Here is a 16,234-nt window from a genome sequence, read left to right on the forward strand (position 1 = left end):
TTGTTAAGAAATGCGGCGTGTAATAAAATCGAGTAGAAAATAAAATCCTGTAAATTTAGATGGTAAGAAAATAAGAGCATTTTCGTTTAAATCCAGAGAGCGAGGCGGAACCATAGGGGGCGGAACCTTAAATCTTTCAACCAGGATGCTGGCCCGAGACTTTCCGACCGTGTACCATACATTCTCCGCTCCAAACAAGGCGGGCAGTGTTCACCTTGTTTTTAAACTTCACTGTTCTGTGAGAGCAGGAATAGTGTTTTTAATTGTGGATGAATTCAGGTCGTTATGTCTGACACATGGAGCAACATTCAGGCGCACAAGAAGCAGCTGGACTCTCTGCGGGAGAGACTGCAGCGGCGGAGGAAAGACCAGCTCACCTCAGGTACAACACAGATTCTCTTATTCATCACATCTACCTGTTAAATGTTTCTTTAATGGACCAAGAACTAAAACAAACACAGCAAATGCTACAATGAAAACCGGACAGATTACAAAGTGAATCCTGTAGAAACAAAACAAATAGATTTAGTAGTTTGGGTCTCAACAGGTACATTCATTTTCTGCTGTTGATAGTTATAACTTATTATGGATTTAACTTAGGTATGTATTCTTGATTTAAATAATAATAATACTTGAATAGAAAAAAAGATAACATCTTCAAAACATTTGTTTTGTTTTATTAATCCGGAAACTGAAAAGCGCACATTAGAGGAATTTATAGCTCGATTTATTTTCAGCACATTGACATAGGGCTGGGAAATATATCGAGTTTTTAAGATATATCGATATATTTTCAAACAAGATATAAGGTAAGATAATATTGTTAATATCGATATAGTTTATGTTGCATTAAAATAACGTTACAGAGATGCCAGGTCAATGATGATGATGATGACTGACTGTCTGCTCCTCCTCTCTCTCTCTTTTATTGTATTTAAGGAACATTTTTATTTTATAATATTACTTTTTAAATTCACAAACAGGTAGTTTATTTTTCCATGTGTTTTCACTGTTAATAAAATACATAACGATATATATCGAGTATCGCCATTCAGCTAATCAATATGAAGATATGAGTTTTGGTCCATATCGCTCGGCCCTACATCGACATTATGATGCTGATGTGACCCTTCCTTATCCTAAATGTTTGATTTAACCATGTGATATAATCAATGTATGCCTGGACTTATTTATCTTCAGCATTACTTATATTATAAAATCAGAAATTCCAGACATTTGAGGGAAATTGAACCAAACTATGAAGTGTTTTTTTCTTTATAAGTGACCTTACTATCGATTGTCACTATATGTCCATTTCCTGTTGATAAACTTATAATTTCAGCTCCAAATATTAGTCAATGGTTTTACATAAACAGTAAAAACACGATCTAAAACATGATAATTCTTTTCATCATTATTTACTTTTTAATTGTATTAATATTATAGTTTTTTTTTTTTTGATCCTTTAACCACTTGTTTCTATTTCTTTTACTGCTCTTACCTTCTTATTGCTGTTATCTTTTCTTTTTTTTTCAGCTCTTTTAGTTTCTTACATATTTTTAAATCTTTGGTCCTCTTGGTCTCAGCTCGTGTTGTTGGGTTCTTGTGTTGCCTGGGTTCTTATCATGGTTCTTGTGATGGTCGGGTTATATATGTCTGTTGGGTATCGTGCACTTTGGGTTCTTTTCTGTTGAATTGTATTTAATTATTTTTAGTATTTTGCATTTGTTATGTTCTTGCTGTTGTTTATGTTCTTCTGTGTTTGCTTTAGTTTGTTCTTGTTTGTGAAAGCACTTTGTAAACCTGTGTTTTTAAAAGGTGCTATATAAATAAAGTTATTATTATAATATTATTATTATTGTTGTATATTTTACAGCAGCCACATGAAGACTAGAAAAGCACAATACAAGCTCAAGTTAATTTACCATTTTCATTATTAATTATACAGATGAAGTTCAGCTATGCTCCATCGGGCCTTCAAAAATCCAGATCATAGATGGAAATCTTTTCAAACTTCTTATGAATGAATGAATGAATGAATACATGTCCATTATTCTTGTTCTAATGGAGCAACACAATTTGTCAGTATGGTTTTCAAATGTGGACATCGTGAATAGTTAATAGACTTTTAAAGCATGCATCAAACTATTACTCTTATAGAGGGATTAACATTAGAACTGGCACGCTGTGTCAAATGTCTAATGGGCCCTTGAATATTGTGAAACATTTCTTATGGTAAAGTGTTTTCACTTTGGCATGCATGATTAGAAAATGTGTTTGGAAATAAAAAAAGTGTTGATGTGATCTGTTGTGTCTTCTCGCTAAGACGTTGGAGGCAGCAGCAGCACGGAAAGCTCGGCAGCCCGGAGTGACAGCCCGGCTCCGTCTGCACCTTTACTCCCTCAAGAAGAGACGGAGAAACCACCAGACCCCGAGCTAGAGAAGAGGCTGCTGGGTTACCTGTCTGATCTGAGTCTTCCTATGCCAACAGACTCCCTTGCTATAACAAATGATCTCAGTGTAAGTGTTTAATCACAGACGTGATGCTCGCAGGTGTTTTGGTTGCATCATAAAGGCGTCTTTCTCTTCTTACAGACTGAAGCGCCTGTTAGTCACGGATGCATCCAGAGTCTGCTGCTCAAGTTTTCTGCTCAGGAGCTCATCGAGGTCAGGCAGTCCAGCTCTTCCTCTTCATCTACTTCCTCCTCCTCCTCCTCAGTGGTTGTATCAGTGGACCACACGAAGCTGTGGGCCATGATCGGGTCCGGGGCCGGAGCCCAACGAGCCGGCGTCAAGAGAAAAGCAGAGGATCAAACCCAACACAAAAGATCGCCGGGCTTCTCGCCTTCGCTCAAGAGCTCCGCTTCTTCTCCTCCGCACGCCTCCTTCTCCTCTCTGACGCCGGCCTCCTCCTCCTCGCAGCTGGCGGGGACTTCAGCGTCCGGGAGCGGGGCTGAGAAGAAGGGTAGGAGCAGTAAGAGCCAGTCGTCACATATGGACATGGAGATCGAGAGCCTGCTGAACCAACAGTCCACTAAAGAGCAGCAAAGCAAGAAGGTAGGAAGATAGGTGTCCTATTAATGTGTCCAGAGGAGAAAGAACTGGATGATGATGATGAACGCCCCCTTCTGTCCGCTCTGGTGACAGAAGGACCACTTTCTGAAATAAGGATGTCCAGAGTGTATCTTAAATTGTTAACATGACATCACATCCTGCTCTGCCGCCGTCCGCTGTTTGATGTTACGTCCGGTAAAGCTGTCAGCAGCTCTGCAGGGGAAAGATTTGTGATGCACCCAGATTTATCAATGAATTTGAGCAGGAATCACATTTTTTATTTGACTGTCTGGAAATCTGATGTCTCACACCAAAATGTATGAAGGCATCAAAACCTTGGCCAATTAGGGTATATCAATGATTTAGGCTTCAGGGCAGCCATCTTTTATTGTGTGATGATGACTTCATAATAACCAGAAAGTGAAAGCATGTTAGTCTGTTTGTAGGATTTAAATATATGCCGCTTGTGCTCCAGGTGAGCAGAGAGATTCTGGAGCTGCTCAATGCCAGCACAGCCAAGGAGCAGTCCATCGTAGAGAAGTTCCGATCACGCGGTCGGGCTCAGGTCCAGGAGTTCTGCGACCATGGGACCAAAGAGGAGTGTGTGCGCTCTGGGGACACGCCTCAGCCGTGCACTAAGCTGCACTTCCGGTCAGTGTCTCTCAGCATACTGTGCTGTAAAAGTTTTTATTGTCTGTTGATCTTTTTTTTTTTTTAAATTTATTTAACAAGATCAAATGTTTTTTTTTCCTCAGACTCCTTAGAGCGCAGTTTGTCTACCACATGTCTCCTTTAATGATGCGTTTAGGTCCAGTGTTTTTCCACATGACCCGAAAAATAAATCAAGTAAAATGAAACGACTTCATTGTCCTGAAGAGGTCACTGTTAACAAGGTTAAAAATATTACAACCTGAAGAACAACATTTGGACTGTTATTGCAAAAAATAACTTTCCAAAGAAAATACAGTCGACAAGAAATTAAACCTTTTATTAAAAAAATATATATATTTCTGTTCTTGTATTCTAACTTCTTAAGTGTTGAAAGGGGGATTTTTTGTTTTTGTTTTTAAACCTGAAGCTATTTAAATAAAAAGACATTACAACAACATGTTCTGACGCTGCTCGTTGTTTTTCCTTTTAGTCGGATCATCAACAAGCACACGGACGAGAGCCTCGGCGACTGCTCCTTCCTTAACACCTGCTTCCACATGGACACCTGTAAATACGTCCACTATGAGATCGACAGCCCTCCAGATGCCGAGGGGAGTCTGCTGGGGCCCCAGGCCGGAGCCACCGAGCTCGCCCTGTGTGCAGGAGACGCAGACAGCAATGTGGGAAAACTGTTCCCCTCGCAGGTGAAGAAGAAAAGACAAAAATATTTGTATTTATATTCCTATTTTCTTTTCTAGGCATTTTAATTTGCAGTTGTTGAGAGTTGCGCTGTGTGCATCTGGAAGTCTCAGCAAGCCAGTGAGCTGTGACTCCATAAAAGCTGTGAGCCTCGGGAAGACGTTCTAGAGGGGATTGTTAAACAGAATTCATTTCCATTAAGCCAGACCACACTGTGACTGTGTCTGGCGGGACAATGAGACTCTTATCAGTTAGCAGCACCTGGTTCTTGCGAGCGCGCAGAGCTGATTACTTAAAGTAATCTTTCACTATTATCGACAGACCCAATTGCTGTAGTTTCAACTTGTTACAGTGTTACCACAGCAACCCTGTGTGAGCTTTCCATGGCACCCCTGGGCTGTGCTCGACACAGATGGAAGAGACTGTGAGCCTTAATACTTGAGAAGACATTCAAGGGTGGATTGTTAAACAGAACCCATTCCCATAAGGCATCTAGGTGGATCTACAATTCCTTTTTTAGCAGACGCTTTTGTCCAAAGCAACGTACATCAGAGAGTAAGTAGAGCACAAAATCTGTCTGTCGGTATATTAAGACTCTTTCGTCAGGGTCTTCAGAGCAGATAACATCCCTACATTACACATTTGAGGTCATTTATATACAGTATTGTGTATTTTAATGTCTTATTTTCACTTAAAGGACGGGTTGGTAATTTTTCGAAAACTAGCATGATTTTGAAAGTAGCATTCCCTCAGTGCTCCGTCTGCACCCACCATCTCCCCTCTGTGCTCCCTCAAAAGCCATGCCCCCCTCACTTACATGCACAAGCGCCATTGGTCCAGAAGCAAAGCTCAGCTCATGCTTTGAGTGTTGGGCTCGTGCATGCATGGGCTAGAGAGCGAGCAGGGAGACAGGGAGGCGTGTGATTGGTTCATCAGATTGGTACCTCGTGGCAGACATTGGTCAAAGTGTTTACATGCTTCCAGCTGCTACAGATGACGGATTTTCTTCGTTCCTTTTTCAGAGCACATGAGTTATTAATGTCTGTCAGGAAATTCAACCAGAATCTTGAAAAGTGTATCTGGAGAAAATGACCAACCCTGCCTTTAATGTCATATTTCTGTTTCTTTTAGATCTTGTTTTAAAAAAAAAAAAATTTCAGAATTGATCCTTTCTGTTATTGTTAATGGTTGTTTTAGACATTTTTAATTGTTTTCTTTGAATGTTTCATTTGATGTGTTGGGTGAATTACTTAGAATCGCCTTGTTGCAGAAATGTGCTATAGAAATAAACTTGCCTTGGTTAATTCAATTGACAGATGTTTTTTTTTTTTTGTGGTTTTGTTTTTTATACAGTGGATATGCTGCGATATCCGCTACCTGGATGTGTCCATCCTGGGAAAGTTTGCCGTGGTGATGGCTGACCCTCCATGGGACATCCACATGGAGCTCCCCTACGGTACACTGACAGACGATGAGATGAGAAAACTCAACATCCCAATCCTGCAAGATGACGGCTTCCTCTTCCTCTGGGTCACTGGCAGGTAACAACGACAGCAAAAACAGTCCCGCGGAGCTCCTATGCACTATTGAAGACTATGTATGCCTGTACTGAACATGTATGGAGGAAAAGAGGGGAAGAATCCCACTGTGACATCACAAGGAGAGCAAATTTGAAGCGGAGCATTTTTCTCCATGTTGTAAGACTTAATCAGACCAAAGAAGAAAGGACTGGACGGATTTATTTCACATTATGTGGGTCAGTAGACACTCAGGTTACCCAAACATATGTTCAAAAACACTGTAGAAGTGGATTTTTCATAATATGTCCCCTTTAAACTAACTGTCCAAGCATCCAAACATCTACATTTCCATTTGTTTTAAAGTTTAAGCTGCTCCCACAAATAAAAGTAAGCGCTGACCTAGTTAAATAAAGTAGTCGTAGTCATGTCCATTATCTTATGTAACATTACTTAGTCCACAATTTACACAACTTGAGCCTGCACTGTCAAATATTTGGATGGGTGTCTGCTCAAAACTCTTATCTACTTGACTTCTCTTCCCGCAGGGCTATGGAGCTGGGCAGAGAGTGTCTCAGTCTTTGGGGGTGGGTATCTCTTTCTTTACATCAAATCACATCTGTGAATCAATACGGACACCATCAGATTCAATTGTTTATGCATTTGCTGCCTTTTTGAAACATATGTTCTCCTTCCCTCAGCTATGAGCGCGTTGATGAAATTATCTGGGTGAAAACAAACCAGCTTCAGAGAATCATCCGCACAGGAAGGACGGGACATTGGCTGAACCACGGGAAGGAGCACTGCCTGGTGTGTTCAAGTGTATCCTCTCGTATTTTTAACCGTCTGTCGTACACTGTTACAATTATTACATTTAATGAAGGAATCTTGCCAACAGAGGCACAGCCGTGAAACATGGACGTGTTTTGGAGTGAGCTTGTGCGGATGTGTTGTTTGTAAACCTGCCAGAAAAAGTGTGAAATAAAGAACGTATAAAACTTAAACGATCTGTTTGTTTTCAGGTGGGTGTGAAGGGAAATCCTCAAGGCTTCAACAGAGGGTTGGACTGCGATGTCATCGTAGCAGAGGTCAATAATTCTATCTTCTGTTATTTGTATTAATCCTAAAATGATTTGCAGCCCAAGAGGTTAATCAACTCACAACACTCTGTTTCAGGTCCGCTCCACCAGTCACAAACCAGATGAGATCTACGGCATGATAGAGAGACTCTCCCCCGGCACCAGGAAGATTGAGCTTTTTGGTCGACCCCACAACGTCCAGCCGAACTGGTAACATATTGTCATCCTTTAATTGAATGTAACTGTTGTGCTAACTTTACATGGACTGATTTTTCCCTTTTCTCTTGTAAGGGTCACGCTTGGAAACCAGCTCGACGGCATCCATCTCCTGGATCCCGACGTCGTGGCTCGGTTTAAGGAGCAGTATCCAGACGGCGTCATCTCCAAACCCAAAAACATGCAGTGATGACTTTATCAGTGGTCACAGGTTTGGAGACGTTTGTCCAGAGACTGTTTTTTCTTCTTTTTTTTTTTTATACCAGGTGAACTAAATTTTCTTAAATAAATCTCATTTACAAGATAAACAACAGTCTGTGTCTTAGTTAAAAGATGAACAAGGTGGACCACTTAAAAAAAATAAAAAGCCATATGAAACTCTGACACACACGCTGAATGTCGTCCTCTGCGTCCTTACATGGTCCACAAGGCCAGCACCTCGTCCTCAGTCCAGCAGTCATATGTCTTCTTTTTGGATTCACAGCGCGATGAAAACATTTAGACAACGGGCTTGCAGCTGAAATCTTTAAACATGGCGCTGACGCTTACTATTGCCTGGCCAATCAGACGTTACCTACACTACGAGAGCCTGACCAATCAGATGTTCAGCCCTGCAGGCCCTGCCCCAAAAGTCCCTAGACCGTCAGAAAGTACAAAACCCCTAGCAGGGCCTTTTTATTAGAGTAGATTATTTAACTGGAACTAGACATTTACCCGGGTAGATTTGGTCAAAACTCAGTACTTCTTCAAAAAGACCATAGCTCCTCCGGTCGAAACGGGGCTAAAGTGTTTATAATGGGCACTGCAGTCATTTGGAGGAACCTTTTTAGCTCCTGCTTCAGAGTAGGTACCATGGTGGTGTGTGTGCAGACAGAAGTACCCATTGTGTGTAGTTCTCAGGGAACTCCGTAGTGTAAAGGTCGCACAGTGAAGCTAACTGCACACTCCCCTCTTCACTTCTAACCTGTGCAGGGGCGGTTCTAGAAGGTAGCAGGTGTGACCTGGGCACTACTACCTTTTAAAAAAATAAATAAAAATCACAACACATAAAACACAGGATACGTTTGTGTAATTCATTTGTTATTTTGTTAGCAAAGAGTAACGGGTCATTAGACAAACTGTAGGTTTGAAAAAGGAACAGTCGTTTTTGAATCAAGGTACAAACATTTTCAATTTCAGCAGGTTTTTTCTTTTTTAACAGTCATTCAGAATCTCATTCATGTCAGTTTATCTCAGGCAAACACAGAACCCTTTTCATCCTTAAAAAAAACATCTGCTGCTTGGTACAGTTTATTTAAAAAAAAAAAACAGTATATACATTTTAATGTCAAACAAAACCGAGATTTTGTTTTATTGTAAAAATATACAAACATAAGAAATTAGTCCGAGTGAGCAGAAGTCAAACATGTTTGTCAAAATGCATTAGAGAAACTAGTCTTGCTTTGCCGCTTTAATTCAAGCAAGCCAAAAAAAAAAATCAGCTGCAGAGAAACTTTGACTTTGCAAATATAACCTGTTGTTTTCTCCACAAGGACGGTATTGCATTTGTTCTCGGGTTAGGGTTAATTTCTAATGTTTCACTGTGAGTGTTCTGTGTTTTGTCAGATCAGTAGAAACGTCAACATCAGATTTAGATACATGATTCCATCCCTTAGGGTGGAGACTGGTAATGATCAGGGTGACATGGAGATAAACATAATTATACCTTTTGAAGGCTGAGTCTTTTGTCCTGCTTTGTGAAACACCTACAATTGCCGGATTGAAAACTTAGCAGTTTTCTTCACAAAGGTATCCCCCTCCTCCCCCCCCAAAAAAAGAGAACGCTTCCCATAAGAAAACAAAAAAAGTAGTGCACTTTTTGGCTATGAATGCCGCAAACAAGTCTCTTTGTCTTCTCTTTCTTCTCCCAGTTGACGTCATGTTAAGAACAAAGTCCCTTTCAGTCTGTTTTCCTCGTTGAATCAAAACTCTCATTGAGGGTTTTTCTTTTATGGCAGCAAGCAAAGAAGGGTTAAAACTACAGTTCATGTTAGGTGCTCGGCTATCAGGCTCCCAGGTCCCAAGTTTGAACAGGCAACAGAGAAATTTGATTCTGGAGTCCAATTATCTCCTTCCCAGCCTCCTCAATATGTGGCGTCTACTGCGTTGATGTTGCTGTCCAGCTGGTGTCTAAACGACAGCCTGGCCTTTGTGGAGAAGTAGATTTGGGAGCCCCGACTCAGACTTCCTGCTCCTTCGCTGTCACTGCCCCAGGATGTGGTGGAGGAGAGGCGGGGCTTCATCTCGTCAATGGGAACTGAGGGGTGGAAGACAAGAGACAGAAAATCAGGCTTTATATGGCTGTATAGGATTAAATGTACAACTTTAAATGTAAGTAGTGGTTTAAAAGCTTTCAATACAAATGGTTAAAGAAAAACATTTAAGTGATAATGGGTAACGTTTTGTGTCAGGGGTTTTGTTTGCTGTCTCCAGTGTAGCAGTCGAAGCTGCTTGGCAACATGAGAAAAGATTGACGCTGGAACAGCTGACGACGCAAACCAGGAAACCTCATGTAGACCACACTGTGTCATTTCAGTGCAGCCTGAGTGGTCTGAGTGGGTCCTTCCTGGCCTGGATCCCTTGAAGAATGTTATCCTTGAATTGGGACTCGGCTGTCCAAGAAGTGGAATTAGTCATTGCTACTCTATCCACTTGTTGGTGAACTACAGTTTGAAGCCTCATGGGCGACATCTTGTTTTTTTGTACAGCCAATGACAGTGCTGGGAGTAACGCGTTACTGAGTTAAGCGTTACTGTAACGCCACTACTGTTTGGGGCAACGTAACAAATGAGTTACTTTCCAGATTCAACAACGTCGTTCATATTACTTAAGATTTAAAAGCGTTGCTCTTTACTTTGTGAAACATAAAGCGAGGTTACACTAATGTTAGCGCAGCTGCTCCGTAAACAAACAGGAGCACGGGATCATTCAGCCGTCAGTTTTCTGTCTCAGAAACATCAACATTCTGTTTCCCTGCTCAAGTTAAATGACAAGAACTGTAGTCGCACAGGTGCAGGCCCGAGGAGGAGACACTCCAGACAAACAGCCAGCTTTGTTTAAAACACCGCCTGCTCCACCATCTGTAAGCCGGACTGGTAGACTGATAGACAGGTATGTCGACGTGCTTCATATCAACTGTTTGTGTGTGTCTGTTGCCTTCAGAGATTGGTAGAATACCATATTGAAAATAACTAGTGTTTGAAATTTTGGAGTTGTCACAGCTCAATTCTGCCACAGCAGCACTAAATAATATGAACATTAATACGAGGATGGAAGCAAATAAAGGTACGCTGAAGTTTCTTTCCTATGTAACTACTTTTATAATAACTGTAACTGTTAGTAACTTTGTTACTTTTTCATAGAAGTAACAAGTAAATGTAAGTTACGACTTTTTAGTAACGTGCCCAACACTGGCCAAAAGTGACCACATTCAAACAAGACTGTAGGTTCACTTTGATGTAGACTGATTGGCAGGTCAGTGTTTAAATCATAGGTAGCCATACCCTAAAAAGCTGCTGAGTCGTCAGTTTTACTTGATATTAGGCTGAAACATACAAAGTGAACACTATGCTGTAATGAAAAAGACTTAAGAATATAAATACATATTGAGAAATAGGCTTTCTTTCTTTGAGACTTTTTCTGAACCAGGTCTCAGTTTGACATCCTAAATAATGAAAGTGAAGTCCCGGCTCACCTGCTGCTGGGGGGCACTGCCTACTCTTGCAGCGCTCTTTACAGCGTCTGTAGAAAGGAAAACACTGCAGCATCTTCACTCCCATAGCATCGATGTCTGTAGAGAGAGAGGGGGAAGTGAACAAAGAGATAAGAGGTGAGCAAATAATCACTTCAGAGGATATCCTCATGCTACTTCCACTCTCGGACTGCACGTAACTCAACACTATCTTGCATGCCGACATCTCCCATTGTTGCCTTTTTAAGTGACCTTGACCTGCTGACAGCGTACCTGCAGGGCCTCCTGACAGCTCCTTGTGTCCTCACCAGGTCACACTTTAATGGAATTATGATCCTGCACCTCAGCTGCCTGATGGTCTAATTTAAGCTGACAATTTCACTGAATGGCACCGTCCCAGTACCAAGCTGATCAGTCCGTATTTACTGTGCCACCATCATTATCCTCCATGCTGTCTAATCCCAGACAAGAACGTCAATGGGCCATAGCAGACGAAACAAAATATTAAGCCCTCTTCTGAAAATGACTGACAGATTACATAGAGCTCATCTGCTGGGTGCAAGTTCTGAATAACCAGCAGAGGTCCTTTTATCAGAGCAGAGCTGCAGTTTAGCTACTTTATGTCCATCCCGTTGCAGATCTGGAGTGGACTTACATGTACCCTAAAAATACTGTGCAGATAAAGTGAAGCAACAAGTCAGACTCAGTTCCCTGAGGATCCGACCTCTATCTGTGGTACCTCCACTTGATAAGATAAAGCCAAGGCCACATGCTGACACTGAGCTCTATTTACTTACAGTGAAAAATCAAGTATTTTAGTCTAATCTGGTTAGAAAAGGGGTCAAGTGAAATAGAACAGAGAGGGAGGTGATTGATGTCAACTTTGTCAATTGTAATGAGTTTTTTTCTGCTGCAAATGACCTAAACTATGATCTGCAACTTTAACCAAACCAAGCATCAGAAGGTACAGAGGTAGCTTTGGTTAAAAGTTCCAGCATGCTTTTCAAGTGAACAAAGGGATGACACATTTACTTTCCACAAATCATTTAAAAAGTCCCTCCATTACACTGAAATACCTTCTGGTTTACTCTGTGACAGGAGATGATAAACTGTACAGTGACAGGGTATAAGCACAAATCAGTCTGTCTTGGACTGTTAGATCTTTTTCCCATCTCTAAGGGTTGCTATAAAAACCATCTCTTGTAAAAAAAAATAAAAAGAAGATGGATGGAAGGATTGACACATCAACAAGAGGTGGAGTCTGAGGGGTTACTGATCCACAAAGACAGAAAAAACAAGAACCGCAAAAAGGTTAAACATTAAAACAAATGTACAGATGGCAAATCAGATTCAAAGTTACAAAAATTGCGAAATGACTGCATTGATGCTAAAGTAGACAAAATACATCTCCAGAGACACACAGAAACCACCAGAAAAAAAAAGTGGTTTGTGAATCTCAAATTGACTAAGCAGAGTCTGTAATAATTGCCAAAATCAATTGCATCCATTGTTCATGATTTATTTAGAGGTTTGGATTCGAAATGACCAAAGGGAAACTGTGATTGCAACAAAAGGATAAGAGTGTTTGGCTCACACTTTTTTCCCCCCCACTGTTTACTGTCAAGCCAGTGCTGCCTGACTCAATAACAGGGGGACGTGACAACTCACACATAGCACACTAGAGCACCTCTAACATGTTACAAACAAACCAGGCTGGAGATCTGAGGTCTCCTTGTATCTCTGATTTCTTTTTCTTTTTTTTTTTTTTTTAATCAAGTTGAACATAAAGAAGGCTCTCTTTTTCTTTACCGTCTATGGCACCTCCCTTCTAACTTTCATGCAGGTGTGGCTGTGAAATCGTATCCCGTTTACAGACACAGTGAAATCCATTATGTTTGGGTCAATTAAGAGGTTCAGTCAGTTAAACTCAAAGTATTAGAACAAGGACAGACCATGTTTATCCACACAGACTTTTTAAATTCTTGGTGTTATAATGAATAGGTTTTTATTTTTTTCTATTAAAAAGATGTGTGTGCAATGCTGTTCATCACAAAAGCACACATAGTATTAAGGCCGTAGTCAGTAATGAGGAATTTGGGCTCAGATCAGTGGCTGTGGGGGTCTGGCAGCACATAGCAGCCTAGGAGCCTGGAGGAGAAAAACAAGCTCAGATGGCACACACACACACACACACACACACACACACACACACACACACACACACACACACACACACAAAACCTACTCAGAAAACACAGACAGTGCCCATAATGGTAACCCAGCAGAGGGTGAGAAAAGAGAAGTAAAAATAAGCAGATTTTACAGAGAGGACATGATTGAAAAAGGAGGCTAAAAAATGATGGAAACAATACTCAAGAGGACATGAAAAGTGAAAAAAGAAACAGGCAATTGAGGTCTGAATTTGTGAATGGATTCCTCAAATGTTCCTCGAAATCTGCCAGCGTCTAATGCAAGCACCTGAAAAAATGCAATTCTACTTGTTCAGTGAAGGCTCACTGACAGATTGCCCAATCCCCTCCAGAGAAACACAAACAGTTGTCACAATCTTAAGTGCGTTTGTTTTGTGTGCGTGTTTTTACTGGAAAAAAAGTGTCAGGGCGACTTAAACATGTTTGCTGCAGCTTGATCCCGACATATTCTCAATTTCTAAGCGTGAGTGGGACTTTTCTCTCCCTGCAAACGCCCCTCACAGCTCCACACTCAGCCCTTTCTCTGCTGTGTAAACAATGTGCAGCAGAGCACAGAGTACTCTTAACATTTCCTCTGAGCTCCCCTTTTCTATACACTCCCTCAGTCCTTTCTTTTTTTTTTTAATTACGGTTGTCAGGCTGCATGACGCACATGCTTTGTGTATGCACAATGTTTTTCTATTTACATCAGCAAACAATCGGATTTTAATCAAATTCATTACACCTAAAGGGATAGCTGGCATAAATTAGAGCATAAAAAATAAAATAGGCTTTCAAAAATGTGGCTACTTCAAGTCAATATGAAATATTTCCCCACCCACCTCCGCCTCTAATAATTTGCATATAGTCTATAAAAAAGTCTCTAAACCTCCAGGCCTATGTCTGCTTTTGCTTTCTCTTACAACTTTTTTTGTTGTATTGTTTGGCCTGTTATTACACTTCTTAGTTGTTAATAATAATACTCCTCTTCATGCAGGCGACAAATTGCATCACAGTAGACAATAAAAGCAAAACTTTCAGATAAGCGTGCAGGAGGCTTCTCTGTGCGCGTCAGGTGAGAAGGTTGAATGAAACGCTGCGCCAGACAGGTTAATCCACAGTAACCTAACCCTTCATGTGGAACACTACGCGCCATTTATATCCTCTGTCTCTGTGAATAATCTATTAAAGACGCGCTTGTTTACATAATGGCAGCGTGAGAAGTGGACACACTCGTTTTCTTCTCATTTAAGTAAGAAAGGGAAAATGTCAATTCAGTGATGCAAATTAAACTGCCTGACAAGTCCGTTAAAAACAACAAATTGGCGCATTCAAGCGTGCAAAAAAAAAAGTGGTTTTAGGAAACAGTAGCCTGTCCTACACTATCAAAAAAAAAAAAAAAGATCCCAGCATACCAAACAGAGCCCTCTAACTGACACACCTCCTTCTCCAAAACTCCAAAACAAGTTTCATTTACCTACCTAGCGAAATAAACCTGCAGACCTCAAGTCCAGGCACTGGAAATCTGATTTTCTTGTTCAGTTTCCGGATGTTAATACACTATTCTCGCTTCGTTCCCCTTCTTTCAAAAAAAAAAAAAGGGATTCAGCAGTGTGTGTCCCGCCTGCTCCGTTGCGTCCTCATGCGTCCTGCAGGTTTGTGTGACTGGACTTTAAATAGCCAAATCCCTGCTGGAGCTGCAGCGCCTTCGTTCTCTACCCTCCTTTCCTCACCACTACTTTCCTGATTCGCTGACTCTCACCCATCCCACCCACACACACACACACACACACACACATATACACACACACATACACACACACACACACACACACACACACACGCTCATCATGCGCACATGCGCTTTGCTCTGTTTTGCCTCCACCTAATTGGCGCTGCTGTTGTTACAGATAACACACATTTTAATCAGAAATAACTTCACTACCATGTAGACAGGATGGATTAAGTCATGTGCACGCTAAGAAGGTCATGAGTGAAGGGGATTTAAACTCTTAAATTATTGTCAGCAGGGTGCTAGTATTCTAACAATAGACTCCTTGTTATCTGTAAGAGTATTATTTCCGAATCAGTCATCTTTTCTCCTCTTTTGTATCACACAATGTGTACTTGGTACTGACAGGATTGAATCAATCGATACATTTGTATAGTGCCAATTCATACAAAAGTTATCTCATGACACTTGACAAAAAGAAAAATTCCATAATGTACAATTTGTTTTGGACTCAATTGAACAGACAGAAACAGTTTTTCTTCAACATGATGATGAAATAAGTACTAGTAACATAATTCAGTTACTGCACAAATTATTATGAGAAAAATGTTATGAGACAGAACTGTTCAAATGAGGGAAGAAAGACCTAGCTGTAGAGGAAATCCAGAGGTCGGGTCAGAGATATGCTGTCAATGAATATTGGTGTACTTAGCACCATCTGGCACTGATGAGGCATACTGTTTGTCTGCTGCATTTTACCCTCGTCTGCCAAAACAAATGAGCACAAATCGTATATACCCAACACTTCAAACTATTTTTTCGATCACAATTAAAGACAGGTTTTATGTTTTTAAAAATTGACCAAAAAATATGACAGATAAAAGCGAAGGCATGCCATGGGCAGGGGAGTCCATAGCTCTTCATGACCCATGGTTTACTGCTGCATTATAGCTCTCTACTGAGCTCATGTCTCCGGTTGGAGGAATTGTCGTAGTGGAAATTTACCCAGATGAGTTCTCAGACTGAATCTGCCCCTGCTGGTCAGAAATCACCCAGGAAACAGTTTGTATTGCAAAGCGTAATCTGCAGGAGGGACTAAACCACAAGTTCATTATTCAATGTTTTCCCTTATACAGTAGTTCATATGAGTCTGATTGTAATCAGGTCAGACTGGAAGTGGCAGTAAAAGGTTTTTATCTCTATCTGTTGCATGTTTTTACAGCAGCTTTAAAATGACTGTGTGGCTGTCCAGTCTAACCCCTGTTGATGTGCACGTGTTCCAATTCAATATGTGCACACACACACAGGCACACATGCATGGGTTTACACCTGTGGCTGTGAGTGAAGGAGAGACATGCTGTACCTCA

General features: G+C 41.0%; 2 protein-coding genes across 2 annotated transcripts; one reads left to right on the forward strand and one right to left on the reverse strand.

The window, feature by feature from the left end:
* The first annotated feature begins 147 nt into the window (after window positions 1-147).
* mettl3 (methyltransferase like 3) lies at window positions 148-7,529 on the forward strand. Its single transcript, XM_061030651.1, has 11 exons — window positions 148-382; window positions 2,327-2,520; window positions 2,596-3,057; window positions 3,530-3,705; window positions 4,196-4,409; window positions 5,758-5,945; window positions 6,470-6,508; window positions 6,623-6,731; window positions 6,944-7,009; window positions 7,098-7,210; window positions 7,292-7,529. The coding sequence occupies exons 1-11, from the start codon at window positions 286-288 to the stop codon at window positions 7,404-7,406; spliced, it is 1,773 nt and encodes a 590-aa protein (XP_060886634.1). The 5' UTR covers window positions 148-285; the 3' UTR covers window positions 7,407-7,529.
* A 746-nt stretch (window positions 7,530-8,275) lies between these two features.
* si:ch211-237l4.6 (uncharacterized protein LOC446130 homolog) lies at window positions 8,276-14,899 on the reverse strand. The gene is made up of 3 exons (XM_061030653.1): window positions 14,617-14,899; window positions 10,950-11,045; window positions 8,276-9,512 (listed from the first exon to the last, which is right to left on the reverse strand). Exons 2-3 carry the CDS (start codon window positions 11,032-11,034, stop codon window positions 9,340-9,342), a joined length of 258 nt encoding a protein of 85 aa, XP_060886636.1. The 5' UTR covers window positions 11,035-11,045; window positions 14,617-14,899; the 3' UTR covers window positions 8,276-9,339.
* Between the last annotated feature and the right edge of the window lie 1,335 nt (window positions 14,900-16,234).

The sequence above is a fragment of the Labrus mixtus genome, chromosome 23, assembly GCF_963584025.1.
Source record: "Labrus mixtus chromosome 23, fLabMix1.1, whole genome shotgun sequence".
Taxonomy (NCBI): Eukaryota; Metazoa; Chordata; class Actinopteri; order Labriformes; family Labridae; genus Labrus; species Labrus mixtus.